Consider the following 21,063-nt stretch of genomic DNA (forward strand, 5'->3'; position numbering starts at 1 on the left):
AATTTCAATTATTTGAGAGCTGGGAATGTTTCATGAGCTTTAAAATGCATGTAATTCAATACGAACATGGATTTGCGTTATCCTCCTTTAATTAATCCTTAAAGTTCTGAAAACGATGGAATGGATATTGCCTGCGGGGGAAATTTAGCTGCATCAGCACTTGCCAACAAAAGAACGAGTTTTCCGATTGATAATGGCAAACCATTATCTAACAATGTTGGCTTGTTTGTGATTTTTGTTTTCCTTTGCAGCCTAATTGGATAAATGGGATGAACAGAGATTTACCTGCGGCAAATTCCGATTGATCCTTTTGCTGAACAAAAGAAGTTTGCTTCGGGAAAACGATGCTCTACACAGTAGAAATAAATCATGATATGTGAAATAAATCATGATCATGATATAGAATGATGACAAAAAAAAGCTTGACACTACCTCTAAAAATGTGAACATTTACATTTATTTTGTGTAATTTTACTCACCAAACAAAATGTGATTTTCAACAACACTATTTTTATCCTATCAAAATTCTCCTTTTTTCACCGCGATTGCTCATCTTTATTTTAAAATTGAAAAACCGGGAAAATCATGCAGAAAAAATGTTACATGGTAAATTATTATAAATGAAAAGTAAACATAACACTTTATGCCCATACTTATTTTTGGATTTTTTTATTTTCTACGAAAAACATTATTTTTCTTGTTTATTTTTTTTTTGTTGTTTTATATTTTGCATTTATCTTGTAAAGTTCATGATTGTTTGGCCTTTTCTACTACTTTCTATCATTACTTTTTGCCTTTTTTAGTTTTTACATGATTTTAGAGTAACTTTTTAATTTTTTCGCTCGATTTTCACATTTTCTGCAATAGAACGATAATGTTGTCATTTAAATTGTTGAAAAATGCGCAGAGGCTGAGTCTGGAACATAAAAAAGTCACACTTATTTTTACAAACAATATAAAAAATGTTAGTGAAAAACACATAGCCAATGTTGACCACAGAAAAATTACATTTTAAAAACGTTCGCAATGTCGCATTGTGTCAAACTTCCAATCATAACATTTCTAAAATTTTAATAGTTCTTCTTTCTAATGCTTTTTCAAGATCAAAAATTTGTTGCAAAATGATTTTTTGGAGAAATTTTAGATCGAAGCCTGTCTAGAGCATGGAGCCTAGAACATGGAAATTTACATCAAATTTTATGAAAATTTCCGAAATTACATGTAAATTGACAGAAATGATTAAAATCAAATTTTCAAGCAGTAAAAATAATATTTTATTCTGTGGTTTGCATATTTTAAAATAATTTGTAAACACGGAAAAAAATAATTCAGGATGATACATCAAGTAAAATTTAAATTTTAATGCAATTTGATGTAAATTTGCAATAAATTATCTGAGCAATTCTTCCCGAATTCTGAAAAGGGTTTTTATTTGTATTTTTTTTATATTTTGGTTCTAACTTTTCGGGGGCCTTCTCTATGAAGAAAGAAGCCAATAGGAGTCATTCCATAAAGATTTGTGCAGCTGTTCATACAAAAATGGTACGAAGTACTCGAAATCTGTATCTTTTAAATTAATTTTCTGATCGATTTGGTCTTCGGTCTTCGAAAAAATAGGTTCAAGAAAAAAATGCCAAATTATAAAATTATTTTATTTTTTACAAATCTATTTTCCGAATTCAGTTTTTTTTATTTTCATTTTTTTATGGTTTAGGGGATAAAAAACCGCCACATAGAGACCAAAATTTTGCCGCCGAATTATGATTTTTTGAATTGTTTTTTTTTTTGGAAAACAAAATAGGAATTTAAGTAAACGTTTTTTTGGACTCCAGTTTTTAATGTAAAATCAAATTTGTAATCGTAAAGTATTCAAAAATTTTTTGATCATGGGCGAGAATAATTTTAACTGGAAAATTCCTGTTTTTCGTTATTTTTTAATAGTGCCTATGTTGTCTTTTCATAAAAAAAAAATCGAAAAGATGAGAAAATTTCCAATATAATTTCCAAAGAGACAGATGAAAATTAGACCTCTGGTTGCTGAAATACAGCGAATAAAAGAAAAAGAAACAAGAAAATTGAAGTTATTGAAGTGGCTCATCCAAAGATTCCCACATTTTCTAATAACTCAGCAACTAATGGTAAAATTTTGTTGACAAATGTTTAAAAATGAAACATTTGTGAAATTTTATGATCTTCTAAAAAAAACTATTTAGTAAATTTATGAATCAAGACTAACATTTTAAAAGAGCCAAAAAATATTTTTTTACGGCTTTAGGTCTTAAATTTAATTGGATCGAACCGAAAAAAAATCTTTTAAAGTGCATTTTCAAAATTGTCTTACTGCAAAAGCCCAGATTGCAACCATCTTCAAATAAAACAACCCTGTCGCGACACAGGTCAGTGCGGAGGCTAATTGGAAATAAAAATCACGCTCGCTCGGTCTGCGACTTCTCTGGGGGGAAACGACTAGTTCTTCTAGTTTCCACTAGTTACTGCTTCTAGTTGGTGGTGGTGTCGCTGCACTCAATTAAAAAGTGCACACACAAAGCTTCCTCCCTCTTTTTTCAAGTGCGGAGATTCTTTCTCTTACATTTTTTTTATTTAAAAATTTAAAAATAATTTAAAACTTTTGACTACACAGTAAAAAATTGTGCAAATTTGGAAGATGTAATTTTGGAAGGTTGAATATTTTACTTTTATGATGTAATTTTACCTCAACCTAGACTGAAAAGCGACATTACATCAGAATAGTGATAAAATTACACATTTTTTTCAGACATAGATGATGTATGATTTTTTCTGTGTACACAGAAAAAAATATGTGAATTTACTCTACACGGATAAAATAAATCACATGTAAACTCAGTTGATGTAAACTTGAGATTCGACGTAAACGGTTGAATCACACGTAAAATCATGTTTTTACGTATAATTTGTTGCAAATTTATATCAAATTGAATTTAAATTTAAATGTTTAATGACGTGCAAAAGTGTTACATCATAAATGATGTAACATTCGGAAATATTTTTTTGTGTGTAGGTTCAATTGTTAAATTTTAAAAAGCTTTAATACTTGGACACTAAAAACCAAGGGTTAGCCCACACGACTTACCTCATAAGTCAATGAGTTGTACTCACGTTTGTGCAAACAACGAGATCGAGCCTGTATTGTGAGTCTCCCCACGCACTAGCTTAGTGTACTTATTGGACAATCCGGCATGGCATGGTGTCCGATTGGCCTCTGTGTGCAAGTGCACACCTGCACAATAAACACAATCGATCTCTTTGAGTCAGTCGAGTCCGTCGGTTGTCGTTTAGGTTGCACGTCAGGTGGAAATATGTGTCAAGTTCAGTCACGGTGTGAAACTTGGTGGAATTGTAGAGAAATAGTGAGTTTTTTTTTTTAATTTTCAAGAGATTTTATTTGACTTCAGGAGAAACCAGAAATTGAATTTTATTATTGGGCCGGCTACGAAGTTATGAAAAAGTAAAACCAACAAAAATGTAGCGTTCTATCGTTATGTAACGTCAAATTGTGGATATTCAGAACTTTTCACAATACTTAGAAGCGGCTCAAAAGCTCTCTTCCACTGTTACTTCGTTTCGATAGCTTCGAGGCACGTGTCCTTCAAATTCAATCTATTAGCGATGATGATGATGATGATGCCACGTAACTTGGCCCTTGTATTATCGTTGTCAACCTTGGGGGTGGCAGGGTAGTCTGTCAATTATGGGCAAGCTTTTTCAAATTGTGATCAACCGATTATTTTAAATATTTTGTCCTACCAAAAGTCTTCAATTTTTATATTTTTAATTAAAACAAAAAATCCTCTACACATGCTTCTACCCTTAATTTAAAGGTTGAGGGAGTGATGTACCTGTGTCAGACACTGTAAAAGCTCTCGCTTCCAGCCCTGACATTGCGCTGGAAGCGCCCTCTGCACTGCAATAACTCTAATGCACTCCCCCCTTCCCTTCTGCCAAGGGGATTGGATTGACTCGGGGGCAAATCTGTTCTGGACGTAGAACCATACAAAAGAACGTCAAATCACGTCATCAACTTAATTGCTGCTGCACTGTTGTTGACGATGATGATGTCGTCCCCCTAGATCGAGATCGTTCCCTGAGAGTGATTGTAAAATTGCGCACCAATAAGGTTCACGTAACCAGCAATTAAGACAATTATGCGACTATTTCAAACTAAAGTATTTTCATTACCTCAATTAACCGCTGCGAGGGGGTACCAGCAATTGCAAACCAATCAAACAGAGCCCCTCTCTTGATTGCGTCTTTCAAATGTGTATTTTTCAAGTATTTTGCTGCTCAGTTAGAGGTGGCAACACGTGCGCAACGCGAAGCTGAAGAGAGTTAGTTAACTAAGTAAATCTTGACAAATCCCTCGCGCAGCAGTCCTCAGTGTAATGCAAAGTCAACAATTTGAAGCAATTTCTTGCTCGAAGATGAAGATGACGACGACGACGAAGTAAACTGTACGCGCGATGTCGAGATAGACCACATGCGTAGTACATAGTAATAGCTTTGAAGGAGGGATAGAGATCGCGAAAGATCTCTTTGGCAAGTTTATTAGCAGTTTGGTGTCAAAGATGGCATCACAACTAGAGGGGGAAATGTGGGGTGAGGTGGGCAGAGCGAACTTTTGTAGAGTTGGAATTTTGGTATTGCATTAATTTAAACATTTATTCAAAGAATTTGTCCTAGAAAAACTAGGAAAATGTTTTCAAAATATTTTTATTTTGTAAAAACTACACAGCAAAAAAAAGTTGAATTTTAGAATGTTGAAAAATTGGTTGGTTGAATATTACTAATTTTTTTACTAATATTACTCAAAAATCGACATATTTACGAAGCTGGAAATGACGTCCAGCCTTAAAGTAAAACCTATACCTTTCTTTAGTAAGAAAGGCAAAAATGTGTAAAAATGTGAACTTGATGAATATTCATCAGAAACTGATGAAAATTCATCATTTACTGGGGTAAAATTAATCTTTTTTTTTTTTGACACAAAATCTGTCACCGTTTTCTGATGAATATTATCATCATTTTTTTTCTGTGTAATTTAATTTTAAGTGGCCAACGAAACCAAAAAAAAAGCAGGTTTACAATATTTACAATATTAGTTATGAAAACAATATTAAGCAAAATGAAAAGACTAGAAGATTTAATCCAATAAGAAGAAAATATTTGAAAATAAGATTATAAGATACGAAAATATCATAAGATAAAATTAGATTCGAAAATTTGATAAGATTTGAAGATTAGATTAGATTCGAAGATTACATTAGATAAGAAGATTAGATTATATTCGAAGATTAGATTAGATTTAAAGATAAGATTAAATTCAAAGATAGGATAACATTTGAAAATTAGATTAGATTTAAAAATAAGATTATTTGTGAAAATTAGATGAAATTCGACGATTAGATTCGAAAAGATTCGAAAGACAAGTTTAAATTTGAAGATAAGATTAGATTTGAAGATAAGATTAGATTACCGTCATTTTGGTCACCATCTTAGATTTAAAAGTTCTTAATCACTTGAGAGTAGTTAAGCTCGACATCAAAAAATAAAGCAAGTCCAAAGTAGCACTAATGTACTAAAGATATATTTTAAATGCACGTTTGGTCCAATTTTTTTTTCTTCAAAATATTTGTATATTAATCTTACCTTCTAATCTAATCAAATCTTTTAATCATTTTTTTTTTAACTTATCTTTTAATCTCTTCTAATCTTCAAATCTAATCTTATCTTGAAATCTTATCTTATCTTCACATCCAATCTTTTCTTAAAATCTAATCTAATATTCGAATCTAATAAAATCTTCAAATCTGTTCTCATCATCAAATTTCATCTTATCTTCAAATTTTATCGAATCACATTGTCAAATTTTATCTTATTTTCACATTAAATCTAATTTTTAATCTAATCTAATCTTTTATTTTTTTTTTTTTATTTTATCTTCTGATCTTATCGAATCTGCTAATCTATTCTAATCTTCAAATCTTGTCTTATATTTAAATCTAATTCAAGCTTCAAATCTTATCTTATCTTCAAACCTTAGATTTGAATCTTACCTTATTATCTAATCTTATCTTCAAATCTAAGCTTTTCATCTAATCTAATCTTATTTTCAAATTTTATTGAATCTAATCGTCGAATTTCAGCTTATTTTCACAAAATCCAAATTTAATCCAATCTTATTTTCAAATGTTATACTATCTTCGAATTTAATCTTATCTTCGAATCGTTTCAAATCTTTGAATATAATCTTATCTTCTAATCTAATGTGATTTTCGAATCTAATCTAATCTTCGAATCTAATCTTGTCTTATCTTCAAATCATATCAAATCTTATGATCTTATTTAATCTTATGGAATTGTCGTATCTTATAATCTTATATATTTTCCTTATTGATTCAATTCTTCTAATCTTTTTATTTTATCTAATATTATTTTCCTGACTAATTTTGCAATCTTCTAATCTAATCTAATCGTATCTTCTAATCTAATCTAAACGTATGTTCTAATCTAATCTTCAAATCTTATCTTATCTGCGAATGCAATCTTATTGTTCTAATGTAATCTTATCTAATAATCTAATCGTATCTTTTAATCTAATCTCATCTTCTAATCTAATCAAATTTCAATCCTTTAATCGTATCTAAATTTCTAATCAAATCGTCTATGCTAATCTAATTTAATTTTGAGTCTTATCTCATTCTTTTCATCCCATGTTGATTTTAACAGTGGTAAAATACATGAAAATGTTAAAAAAAAACTTTTTTAAACGCATATTTGCTTTGGAAAATTTGTCTTTAAGATTTTCCAGATTTTTATTGAATTTACAGCTGGTAAACGTTTTACGGAAATCTAGCTTATGAGCTGAGTCTTACGTTTCATTTAAGAAAAAAAAATATAATGAAAAAATAAAATAAAAAACTCAGAACTGGTCAACAGTACAAAAAAAAATCTGTGAGTGTTAACTCGCTGGCCGGCAACGAAGTTATGGGAAAGTATAATCTGCATCAGACTTGGTTAACGGTGATATAGGTTATTTCAATCTCAAAGTATTTTGTATTTGGTAGTGATAACCTTCGATCTGCTTCCAATGACCCATTACATAATGACAAAGATTCTACCGGTCGAATTCCGACGTCATTGGACATTATCTGGCCCCACCTAACATAAATCAAAAATCTGATGGGTTCTCTATCTATCTTTTAACTTCTCATCCCATCAGGAATTTACATTATCGTTAGTTTTTCTGATCTTACAATCCATCTTTCATCTTCCTGGTGGCAATAAGTTCTTATTTAACCTCAATTTCCCAACGCACTCAACACGAGTGTCACCACGCCAAGTATCAGGAAAGCACTATCCAGTACAGATCTCCAACTTAATCCCTTTCACGACTCAAGTTAAACCACCGAGTAAACTGCGTGCGCGTGGAGTAAATTTCTCTGCGTGACAACATCCGCCTCCGTCATCGACTCGCTCAAGACATCGTCGTCAAAGTTTAGCTTAATTAAAAACAAATAACTTATTACTTCGTCAACAGCAGCAGCAGCCAGCTTGAGAGTGACGATATTTTTGCTCTTTCAATTTCCGGCACAAGTTTGCGTGAAACATGGGAAATTTTGCATAATCCTTGCAAGTGGAAAAACACACTAAATTAAAACAAGACAAGATACTTTTTAAGGGGAACCGGGACTGTGTGCTTACTTGAGAGTTAGTTTCTTGGAGGAAAACCCCTCAATATTGTAATAAAATGCCAACCAACACACGCCCTTAAAGTGGTTTCACACACTCCTACACCGAAGCAGACATTCTTTCGGCAAATGTTTACAATCAGATTACACAGAGCAGGATGTTTCTATAGTTTGGTTCGTGTCGGGTTATTTCCTTTTGACACTGAGGTAAAGTCTTAGGTTTAAATTGATAAAAATTAGAAATAAAATAAGTTTGATGAAATTTTGACAATTTTTCATCAAGCAAAAATCGTAGTTAAATCTAAAGAATTTGATCAGACTTTTTCCCTCCGTGCACCAACCGGGTGCCGGAAGTTGTGCAAATTCCACCACGGGCTTCGCCTTTTCCCGCAAGTTTATTTTGCAAAACAAGGGAAAAGCATCTTTTTCCACGTCGAGAGCAAGCAAAACGATGGCGGCGGTTTTCCACCATTTCGACTGAGCTGGAATATGTTTGCTGCTGCTCTAGAACACTCCACTTCCGGACTGTTGAGCCGGATAAGCAATTCGGTAAATATTTGGCGAAAGTTATCCTCCTCGCGCAAAAAACACATCGGAGAAAGAGTTGTAATCTCTTGCTTGTGGTTTTTCATGTGGAAAGGGAGGGGCAAATCTTTAAATTTATTGTTAAAACAAAATTAAGTTGGGGGTTTCCGGTCGCGAATTTTAATTGCCTACTTTCGGGCGCGCGCGCGAAAGTCGAATAAATTTCGCACTAAACTGTTAAAGTTTTGACCCAAATCCATGTTTGGACAGGACAAAAGTTACGAAAAGGATCAACCGTCCTCAACACTTAATTTATTATTAAATTCAATTTAAGCTGACCCACATTAGTCTGTCTGGACTTTTTGACACAACAGGACGCTATCCAGACTAGAAAGTACGCCCCCCGGAAGCTCAAATCCGGAAGCAGACTCACATTAGAGCAGAGTTAGAGTGAATGTCCCTTCAACGTTCTCTCTCTCCTGAAATGTGTCCGAAAAATTCATTAGCATTTCATAATTGAATTAAAACTATTTTAGGCAACACGACGACGACGTGCTTAAGCCGCCTCAGCCGGAAAAGTGGTTTTTGAGTTGCAGCCGAAAAACTTTTTTCCCTCCGTGTTTCCGGAATTTACGGAATTTTGTCGCTTACTCCGGAGAAAAAAGGGCACTAATGAGATGAATGTGGTGAATACATTTTTTTGCGTGAAAAACCACATAAAATTACGCGTTGAGCGGTGGTGGTTGTCACAGTTTTTCATGTGGGTTGATGCCCTCCGGGAGGGTGGAGGTCAGGTCATCATTATTATTCATCCCTCATAAAATTCCGGTGATCAGGAACGACACGTGCACACATACAGCCAACGTTATACAGGACACACACACACACACACGTGCAAAAAGATGTGAACGAAACTGATTCGGAAGTGATTGGTCAAAGTGGTGAAAGAGAATCGGGGTAAAACCGGTCCTTAAAACTTACAAAATGTGTCTTAAATTTATGTGACAGTGTTGCCAGAAATACAATATTTATATCTCATCGTAAAGATCTGCCAAATACCTGTACAACGGTGAACAGAAAAACTGTGGAATTCATTTTTATACAAATTAGTGCCGTCAAATTTATAAGGTTAAACACATAAACTAGACAGTGTTGCCAGTTGTTAAATTTCTGACAATTTCTTACTCAAGAAACTGGTCAACTGGTCTAAACTAAGTTTTTTTCGAATTTGGATACATGTAAGAGCAAATTTTGTTTGCATTGTAAGTATTTTACAAAATAATAAAAAAATATCTATTTTGCAATTTTTTGGCAGGAGCAATGCTTTAAATTCAACATATAACAATTGTTTAATATCTTAAATGGCAACACAGTCACAGTTTTCATGAAAAAATAAATAAATAAAATGCCTTCTTTTCTCTTCTCAAAATAAAATACAAGTTCTGAAAATTTATGCTATTCAGCACTGAAATAGGTGATGAAAAGTTGAACTTTTCAGCACTTGTGTCAAAAATAATACTTTTTCAATATTATTTTGATTAGCACGGTGAATTGTCTAAATACTTCTAAAAATTCCATTCAATGGGAGTTTAAAATTTCTGGAGTTACAAAAATCTTGTATGCAACTCTTTGCAAAACTTGGTTTTGCATTTTGTCGTATTTATTCGGTGAACCTCGTTGGACAAATATTCGACTCGTTGAAACAATCTTCTTTTTGCAACTTGTTGCATAAACTACTATTTCAAAATTATGGAAAATTACCCTAAATAATGATAATCAAAAACAATTCAGTAAAAAAAAGAAAATCCATTTATTGTTGATTCCACGTCTAATTTTGTGATATTGAACAATTTCAAAAAAATCGTGAAAAAAACATGTGAAGAGGCTAATTTTAAGGTGGAAAAATTTAATTTCTCATTTGAGCAATTATTTTAGGGTACATAAAATGCAAAATATTTCGGAATTTGTTAAAAAATGTTGTTATAAAAAAATTAAAATGTTGTTGATATTTTCCAAGGCTGTTAGCCGATAGAATTATCGTCGATAATATTATCGTCCGGCCGATAACGATAATCTATCGTTATCGTTATTTCGATAATTATATCGGCGATAATCTTATCGCCGCTAACTGACGATAACTCATTTTCTAAATCTTTTTTTTTTAATTGGCTTAGTACATCAATATCATGTTCAATTTTCAATGCATTGCTTAAAATATTTTTTTTGGTAATTTAGTTAGTTGCTACCCGAGCAGACGGTAATAACAAAATTCATGCCATTTCAATAACAAATTCTGTTAAAATAACAAAAAGTGTTATGGATTCTTCTTGAAAAAATCATTTTTGCATAAGTGTTGAATAACAGTTTATGTTATCATAACAAAATTTGTTATTGGTCTGATATTGATTGAAAGCAAACATAACTTGGGAATAACATTTTTTGTTATGGAAGAATAACTCCAAATGTTATTGGGATGATCGGATTAGTTGTTAAAATAACAAAAATTAATAACAAAGATTTGTTTGAAGAATAACTTAACATGTTATTAGTCTGTTATAACAATAACAATCCAATAACAAAAAAAATCATAACAGCGAATAACAAATCTTGTTATAAATAACATAAAATGTTATTGGTCTATTATTTTCAAATATCAAAAAATGTTATTCCCAAGTTATTTCCGTCTGCTCGTGTAAGTATAAATACAAAAAATCAATTTTTTTTTTGAAAGTACTCAAATATTCATAATTTGCACTATGGGTATCAAACGATTCAAAATTTTGCTTGCATTTTCACTGTTTCAGAGTTGTTTGAATGAAATACTAAAATTTTCACAAAATACCGTATTTTCTCGACAAGACTCAAATTTCTATAATTAGCAATATGGGTATCAAATGATTTGAAATTGTGCATGCATTTTCACAGTTTTAAAGTTTTCTGGTACTCATTTTTTTTATAATTTTCAACATGGGTGTCAAACTCTAAAACAGTGTGAATTCAGGTAAAATTTAAGTACACTAAAAAAATACGGTGCTTAGTGAAAATTTTAATATTTCATTCAAAAAAAAATCTAAAATAATAAAAACGCATGCAAAGTTTCGAATCGTTTAATACCCATATTGCTGATTATATAAATTTGAGTATTTTCTGGAAAATACGGTATTTCGTGAAAATTTAATTATTTCATTCAAAAAACTTTCAAACAGTGAAAATGTAACCAAAATTTTAAATCGTTCAATACCCATTTTGCGAATTTGAAAAATTTAAGTATTTTCGAGAAAATAGAATATTTTGTGAAAAGTTTAGTGTATAATTAAAAAAAACCCTAAAACAGTAAAATGCAAGCAAAATTTCGAATCGTTTGATACACATATTGCGAATTTTCAAAATTTTGGTATTTTCGAGAAAATACGGTATTTTGTGTTGTTTTTATCAAAAAACATTTTCAACATAATTTGGTTGGATTTCGTCATTTTTAGAAATATATTAAATACAAGTTATCGCCGATAGAATTTTCGGAATAACGATAACGATGTATTATCGTTATCGTCCCGTTGTCGAACCTCGATAATTTTTTCGTTAACAACCTTGTTATCTTCGTATAAAAAATCTTTTTTTTTTATGTTGTCCAAAACTTATAAAAACCAAAAATTTAATTTATAAATTGAAAAATAAAGCATGCCCCAAAATTTGTATGTTATGAAATAATTTTTTGGACTTTTTCACAGAAACATTCAAAAAATCTAACAAACTAAGAGTTTGCCAGAATTAATGAGCAAATTTAGAAAAGAAGAACAAAACAACTTTAAAAAAACAATTGTTTAACAATAATATTGCCAAGCTAACAAAAAACAAGACTTGCCATTTAGCTGATTTCAGAGTTTTTCACATCAAACACAAAATTAAATAAAAACAACAACAAATATAGAAATATCAGTTGCATAGAAATATAATTGCTACTTAGAAATGTTTTGCAGTAATGAACATAAGAATGCTTAAAAAATGTATGTTTTCGCATAAAAAAATTAAAACAGAATTTTATGTTATCCTACAAAATTTTACATAGAAGGAGTTATCTGGCAACCCTGGTTATGATATTTATTTTTTCCTCAGAACGTGCCCAAATCTTAAATTTAGTTTTTTTCTCCGATTTTAATAATGGTAATCTAGAGTAAAAAAAAATAATAAATCAAGAGTTTTGAGCGATCATGAACTGACAAAAATCAGCATGTCAATACAAATACTTAGAACGAACAAAAAATATCAGAATAAAAGAAAACTGAAATTTTAGGAAGTAAAGTAGTAAGGAATAAAGATTAAATAATGCAAAGCAATGAATTAAAACCAAGTTAGATTTTTTCCGAAAAAAAGAAGCTGCCTAGAAAATTATTTTAATAAAAATATGACACATCGATACAAAATAAAAAAAAAATCATTAAAAATATTAAGAAAATACCTTAATTTTAATTTAAAATATCGTAATGAAAAAAAAAATATAAAAAAACACATAATTGCAATAGGATCATCCATAAACCACCTTTTGAAATCTCAGCTTGTAAAATTTTCTGCTATTTTTTCTCAATCATAGTTAATCGGACAGCTAGTTGCTCATTTCTAGGCGTTTGCTCATTTCTAGGCGTCCGAAGGTTATGTGTGGTGAGTCACCCAAAACCTCTTTTACGCAATTAGACCGACGTTTTACTTCCCCATCCGATAGAAGGCCAGGAGGATAAGGCGGGAATCGAACCCGCGCCCCACAGAAACTTAAGGATCGGCAGCCGAAGCCGCTAACCACCGCGCCACGAGGCCCTTCATGTTTTCTGAGTGACGCCAAATTAAACCTTATTTTTTACATGACGATTTCTAGGAAATAAAAATAAGAAATTTTCAGTTACCAAGAAGCTGAATAAGTGTAACAAACTTTCATTTCTAATAACATAAAAAAAAGTTTATTCATATCGACCATTTCACCCCAGTTATCCCCGCTCATCAGCACGTGTCCAACGAGATGCCTCTGGTGTGCCCCAGGAAATTCCAAAATCGAGGCTCGCCGAAACACACATCGCAAGCCGAAATATTTGCTGGAGGATTATGCGCCAGGAATTTCAAACAACTCTCAAAACACGATTTGACGATTTGACCCGGGCGGCCATCGATTTTCGGGAATTTGCGATAGGTCAGTTTCCGATCGAGTTTTGAAACTTACACGCTCCACCTTAAAGTGTTGGGGGTAATTCTAGCCCCGTCAATCGTGGTTGGAAGTCACTTACCTGGAACGAAAAGTGAGAGAAGGAAAAACAATTATTAATAAGGTGTGAAATTGATATGTTTAGCTATTGTTCAAGCGGAAACTCGACAAAGGTAACTAATCCCCCAGCAAACGAAAGTGACGGGACAGTGGGAAGTGGTCACTTAGTCGTTTAGTCAGTGGTTTTCAAGTGAATTGTAAAAATGTTAATTTAAATCACTATTTTGAAAACGAAATTTGAAAGTTGGAAAATGTTGATGCTCCACTTTTTTAAGGGGATAAGGGAAAATCTCCACGTGGTTTCCAAATACAAAAAAATGTCTTTACAAGGTTGAGGACCACTGCCCTTTCAACAGTTAGTAGGTGTCGCACAAAACAGTAACGTGTACCATATCCAAATGGGAACCATTCAGAAGGCAGAAAAAACTAGCACCTGAGTGCTGAACAAAAAGGCCTCCCAGTACCTGTGTGTGTACGAGAAAAGTTACGAAACCCGCCAAGTTTGCCGATAAGACCTGAACCGACTAATGTGGGGCTAACCTTGGAGCGAGCTGTAATTCGTGTTAGGTACAGTCGAACGAATTCAGAAGGTTCCCGTCCCGGGACGTGCCTAGAATTGGAATTTTAATCTCCCGTGAAACTACTTTAGTTTGCAATTGTTTTGCGCGGCGAAGAATTTCCAGAATTAGCATTCGACGACCAAGTCGTGAGCAATCCCAGCAACGACAACAAAGACAACATCGGATGATATATGAATCCGCAGCTAATAAACATGTCACGCAAATCTCCGCACGGATTAGACGACGCGTTTGTTTCCAGAACTGTATGCATCATCATCATCTCAATCTTGGTGGATCAACAGCGTCGCGCAAACCGCGAGATCTCACGTAGAAGGGCAGGGAGGTTCGAATGAGTTGCGATATTTGGTTGAAATATGATTTAAAACACGTGAAACTTGTTTTGGAACCGCTGTGCAACATAATAATGTTGCAATCGCTGAAAATTATCACATCAAAACATAATTTACTTGAAGCAACATAATTGTTACTCTTATACAACATATTTTGTTGCACAATCGCGACATTTGAAACTTGTTCTAGAAGCATTGTGCAACAAAAAATGTTGCAAGCAGAATATTAATGTAGCATTGAAGATGGTATTATGAAATATTATGAATCATAATTTGATGTAATAGAACAAAATCAATACTCGTATGCAACTTATTCAACTTATGGCCACCTTTGTCACACATTGTTTAAAGTAAACTGAAACTTAACAAAAAAAAAAGATAACACGTAAAAAATAGGTTGTGACAACTGAAACTTACTTCAATACCATTGTGCAACATAATGATGTTGCAACAAAAATAATGTTGCGACATGCAACAAAAAATCTAGCTCAAATTTTGTTCACATATTGTCATACTAACGTTTCTTAACCTTTTGCAGAATTTTGGAAAAAAAATTACGATTATGTGACTAAAATTTCAATTGTGCAACATACATATGTTGCAAGAAATTAAACAAGCAAGAGTTATTGTTTCAACATCAAATCTTGTTTTAAAACAAAATTGATATTCATGGTTGAAGAGGTTTATCTCTTCAAGTGCCAATATGACCTACTATGTCTCACTTTGTTAATAATCACTGCAAAGTTAGAACAAATTAGGATTAGGCCCTTATGACTAACTTTGTATCACTTTGTGGCAAAATTACTGCGAAAAATCGCTGAATGCTTAAAAAACAAATGTGTCTGACAACTTTTGTCTCACCTTATCCCAAAACTCTCTACGACTGTCGCAAGTAATTTTTGTCTCAACATATTTTGTAACAGTGAGATAAAATTTGTCAAAAAAAAAACAGTAAAAGAAATGTTGCGCAACGTTCTGTTGCAACAAGAAGATGCATTCAACGACAGGATTATTCTAAAAGGCAATTTGTTACAAGAATGGTCCACTTGAGTAAAAAACAAAAAAAAAAATTGGGTGAAATTTGTTTTATCAAGTCCATGGATCTGATTTGAAGCTTTGAGCTTCAAAAGCATTTCAAACTAATCTTCATATTTTTTTCCTTTGGGTCAATTCTGTCTCAATATATTTGGTAAGAATGAGACGAAATTTGTCCCAAAAATGTTAAAATATTTTGTAACTACTCAAAAAACTAGAGAAATCTTCAAAGTTGATTTGGGACAAAATTAGTCGAATGGACATCTAATAAAAATTGTTGCTCGAACCAAAAACTTTTTGCAACTTACTGCCACATTTGCACTTTTGTTTCATCCTGTCTCAACATATGGTCACAATGAGACAAGATTTGTCCTAAGGACAGTTAATGGAATGTTTTGACACGACTTCTAGGCCAAGAGAAATCTTCAACTTTGATTTGAGTCAGGATTGCTAAAAATGTCAATGTGCCCATCTGACCACTTTTGTCTCACCTTGTCCCAAAACCCTCTCCCCGCATTATCTCGCGACCAAAATCGGTACAAATTGCGCGCAACACTACCCAGCACGACTGTCGCAGACAAATTGCAGTACCTGACGGCGATGTTATCGCACCGCGTCGTATAAATGAGACAATCGTTTAGTAAATAAAGCCAACGGAAAAGCGTCTTTCCCTCCCAATCCCCCAAAGAAGGCCCCGTCATCGACCCTGAGACCATCAAATAGACGTTATTCGGCACCTTGCTCCTCGCCGAGAGAGGTTATCCGGCGAATGACTCCATCATGAGGCCGTCCCACCAGGACGGTGTTATTGTTTATTTTGGGGGGCACTTAATTTGTACGACTATTAGGCCAACACTAGCCCTCTGTACGCACGCACTAATACTAGTCGTTACCCCCGGAGGTTCAGTCGGTGTCCCCGGGAAGAGGCTCAAGAAAAGCTCTGTCCCGTAATATATTCAAATATTTTGTGTACGGAGGTCCAACAGAGAGAGCTTTCGACGGTGGGAATTACCGGAGGAAACACGCATTTATTAGTTTTGGTTGTTTTCGGCAGCACTACAAGGGCGAAATTTGTCCCAAGTCCTGGCCTGGAAGTGATTCATGGCTTAATACCCCGGAGATTGTTTACCTGTTTGCGATACCGTACTAAATTTTGGCCCCGAGTGCGGTTTGGGACAGCCGACGAGGCACCTACAATGTTTAGGAATAACAAATTTGGTTTGTTTTGTAGGTGTTGTTCGATGGCAGGATTAGTGGGACAATTAATTTATTTGGACAGAGAGAAGGATTTCCAATTGTGAAAGGGTAATTGATTGCTCAGGAACATAAGCAATTTGTAGATCGCCCTATTAATATTCCAACAATTTTCAGTTGCGTGCAACAAAGTCAAAATGTCACAAATTAGATTTGTCTCAAGTTGCGACTGTCCCAAGTTGCAACTGTCCCAAGTTGCGACTGTTTCAAGTTGCAACTGTCCCAAGTAACGGCTGTCTCAAGTTGCAACTGTCCAAAGTTGCAACTGTCTCATATTGCAACAGTGTTTTGTTGAACTTGTCTCATGTTGCAAAAGTCTAATGTTGCAATTGTTTTTATTTGAACCTGTCTCAAACAACATGGAATTCCATAATTGTCAAATGCCATCGTCCTTAAATGATAAAACACAAAACAATACATCACGACTTTCATTATTCCCAACTGAGACAAAAGGGCACACAGCGGGTGACAACAACAAAATCACTGTATCACAACACCCTTAAACAAGATGAAAAAATGGTTGCATTCATTCCAGTTATGGCTTTCTCCACCAGACTGGAAGCCGCACGACAAAAGGTCACCCAAGCGCGGAACATTTCAACAAAACCGCATCACACAGAAATGATATGATGGGACGACAAACCCTTTCGCGCGCAGGACGTCCCCCGCGGTTGAGACATTGTCGTTATCGTAACAATAGAGAAAAAATGTCGCTTCGCTAATGGTATTTCTTTCTTTCAGCAGCTTCATTGTTAGCGCGTTCTTGAGACAACTTTTTCCCAACCGATGGAAATTCAATTTTATTTCATTACCAACCATGACGACCCCCACACTTATCGATTTGCCACTAATTAGTATGCTTGACACACGAAGAGATTTCCCGGCTCCGTCAGATCGTGTGACACTTTAATCAAACCTTTCTCGGTGACCGGCGACCCACAAATTGAGCTCGAGGGCGGAGGATGTCAAAACGACGATGATGACGGTGCTAAACGGTTTCCAGAGCGAGTGAGGAAAGTTAGGTGGTTAGCGCTACGCAACAGCTTTTGTTGCAACAAGTTTTGTTGCGTGCAGCAGTTGTGAGAGCGGGTTGAGACAAAATTGGTCACATTGGCACTTTTGGAAATTGAAGATTAAACGTCACAATTTTCGACAATTTCCTTCTAAATTTAAAATAAAACACACGTTTAATTCTCAATTTTGTCCAAATGGTCATTTCTGTCTCAACATGTTAACATGCCAACAATGAGACAAAATTTGTCCCAAGGACAAATCAAGAAATGTTGCGAAACGAACTGTTGTAACGAGGAGATGCATTTCTTGACAATGATGCACAACATTCCATCATTTAGCGACTTTTAAAACGAAATAATTTAAAAAGTCAACATGAGACAAGATTGGCCAGATGGGCACCTGAGTAAAATGCTTTCCCTGGATGTTATTTTCAATATTATTTTTCAATCCGGTCAATTTAACAATTTTAACTAATTGTCCTTTTGATTAATTCTGTCTCAACATATTTGGTAAGAGTGAGACAAAATTTGTCCCAAGGACCGTTAATGAAATATCGTTAAGCAAAAAAAGGAAGCATACAACGACAATCATGTGCAATATATTGCTATGAAAGGACAAACGAGATATAAAACAAGATAACTCTCCAAATTTGATTTGAGACAAGGTTAGTCAAATGGACACATGAGGAAAATGCTTTCCTCAGATGTTTATTATTTTTTTAAAAGTTTCAATGTAGTCAATGGATCTTATTTCTAGCTCGTATGAAAGGCTTTTTTTCAGCTCAATGTTTAATTTGTCCATGTGTTCCATCCTGTCTCAACTTAAGGTTACACTGAGACAACATTGGTCCAAAGGACAGTAAATGAAATTTTTCAAAGCAAAACAAGAAAAACAACGCGTTCAACGACAACGATGCGTATTGGATTTTGCTACGACTTCTAGAACAAAAGAAAACTTATTTTGTTAGATGAGACAAGATTGGTCAAATGGGCATTCGAGTGAAAAGCTTTCCTCTCCATTTTCATTTAATTTAGTTTTATTACGAGGTCATACCTTCAAGCTTGTTTTTTTTTTAATTTTCACTAAAAATCATTATTTGACCACGTCCATTTGTTCCATTTTGTCTCACACGTGAGACAAAATTTGTCTAAATGATAATTCAAATATCTGTTGTTGTCTTTAAAATGATTTGGGACAAGCTTGAACAAATGGACATTGAAAAAAATGCTCTTTCCTTGATTATTTTTATTATTTTCCGACCATTTCAATGAGGTCTTCAACAAATCATTTTTGAAGCTCGTTTGTAAAAATTTTCCCAAACAAATCCAAACTTGTCCATTTGTTCAATTCTGTCTCAACAGTGTCACAATGAGACAAAATGTGCCTTAAGGACAATTCAAGAATCTGTTTCAAAAAATGAGGCGTTATGGCATAATGTTGCACAACATTCTTGTGTGCAACTTTTTTTGCAACGCATGAGAACTTCAAACAGATTTGGGACAAGATTGGTCAAATGGACACCTGAGTCCAGGGTTTTCCAAGAATTTTATTGGTGCAGTTGTCTTCATCAGGATAATTAAATTGTTGAAACTTGAAGTTTTCAAAGCTTTTTTGTTTGTTTGCCAATATGGTCGTGTTTGTCTCAGCACTTAATTTGTCTATTAAGCCTATTTTTTTTTCTAAAATTGCCTCAAAATTTTGTCAATTGCCATGGAATTCCGCCAAGAAAGCTGCACTGCGACTGCACGAGATCCTGCAACAGACAAGAAAGCATCCTCCGAACAACGGAGCGAAATGACCCTTAACTATAGTTTAATGAAAATGGGTTTTCCCCCCACCACCCACACTCTCCTTCGCTATCGAGGCGCCATTTTCCCCTTTCTTTTTTATTCTGTCCATCAGCTGTAAATGAAAGAAGAAGAAGAAACAAAAGGAAAAGAGCTCGCGCACCGCAATTTCATAACATGAATACGAAATTAATTTTTCATCCTCAACAAGTAGGGCAAAACTATAGCAACAATCAGCCAACATTAGTGCGGCAGGATAAGGTGCCAAGTGGTGGGGAGCGAAAAGAAAAAATGGCGGCACTTTGTTCGTGCCATCACTCATCTGGCTCACTTTCTGGCTGTTGCTGAACGAAGAGGATGCTCCCATCTTGATCTTGGCGCTTTGTAATGAGCTCAAGAAGGAACGCAACTTCATGACGATGAAGCCCTCGCAGATGAAGAAATGATGCGCCCCCTCCCGGAATGAATGGCAGACATTGTTGATTAGTGCGGATGTTGTTGGGGAGGGGAGAAGGGGATTTTAATTTAAGATGGAAACGGGAGGTGGGGAGGGATGTTGTTTCATTCTGTAACCTAAAGGGTGATTTATGGATAGTGTTTTTCCTTTGGACGTAACGCCTCCCTCATTTCTAGAAAGAGACACACTAACTGACGAACGAGACGTTTAATCAGAGTGTACAGATCTACCAAGGTCCGCTTTGAATGCCGAGAGACAGATGTCTTGTTCTTAATGAGAATGACATGTTATGGGGATTGAAACGTGTATGTGATTTGAATTGAGTTGAATGTATTTAAGATCGAGATAAAGTCCAGCATAAACGGATTGGTTCGTATTTAAAAGATGACGTGGACCCTTAAGTATGATGTGGAACGTTAAAATGATTCTTAATTCCCAAATTTACCAGTTAAGACACCATTTTCTAAATTTAATGTGGACCGTTAAGTCACACAGATCATAAAAGCACTTTTTACTAGTAAAGAATACTTTAAAAAAAAATGATGTGGACCGTTAAGTCCATTTTCAAAATTTGATGTGGACCGTTAAGTCACAATTCGCAGGAACAGTTTTAACACGATTTAAGACATTTTAAAAATTTGATGTGGATCGTTAAGTCACAATTTAAAAGCGCACTTTTTAACAGTTAAGAGTCCATTTTCAAAAATGTATGTGGACCGTTAAGTCACAATTCACAAGTGCACTTTGTGCCAGTTAAGAGTACATTTTCAAAATTTAATGTGGACCGTTAAGTCATAATTATTATTTGCATTTTTTTTACCATTTAAGGGTCTAATTAAAAAAAAAATAATGTGGACCGTTAAGTCACATAGATCATAAAAGCACTTTTTACTAGTAAAGAATTCATTTTAAAAAAATGATTTGGACCGTTAAGTCCATTTTCAAAACTTGATGTGGACCGTTAAGTCGCAATTCGCAGGAACAGTTATTACAAGATTGAAGACATTTTAAAAATTTGATGTGGATCGTTAAGTCACAATTCAAAAGCTCAATTTTTAACAATTAAGAGTCCATTTTCAAAAATGTATGTGGACCGTTAAGTCACA

At 34.0% G+C, this 21,063-nt stretch overlaps 2 protein-coding genes across 3 annotated transcripts in view; both read right to left on the reverse strand.

Moving 5' to 3' along the window:
- Positions 1 to 21,063, reverse strand: part of LOC6049763 (CUGBP Elav-like family member 2) — a 247,728-nt gene that overhangs the window by 94,323 nt on the left and 132,342 nt on the right. The window lies entirely within an intron of this gene.
- The window catches only part of LOC119767920, a 46,865-nt gene continuing 39,308 nt past the window's right edge, over positions 13,507 to 21,063 (reverse strand). The window contains exon 3 of the mRNA XM_038257898.1: positions 13,507 to 13,522. Coding sequence (XP_038113826.1) covers positions 13,515 to 13,522 — 8 coding nt within the window. The 3' untranslated portion in view covers positions 13,507 to 13,514. The remainder of the gene's footprint in view (positions 13,523 to 21,063) is intronic.

This window comes from Culex quinquefasciatus, chromosome 2, assembly GCF_015732765.1.
Source record: "Culex quinquefasciatus strain JHB chromosome 2, VPISU_Cqui_1.0_pri_paternal, whole genome shotgun sequence".
Taxonomy (NCBI): Eukaryota; Metazoa; Arthropoda; class Insecta; order Diptera; family Culicidae; genus Culex; species Culex quinquefasciatus.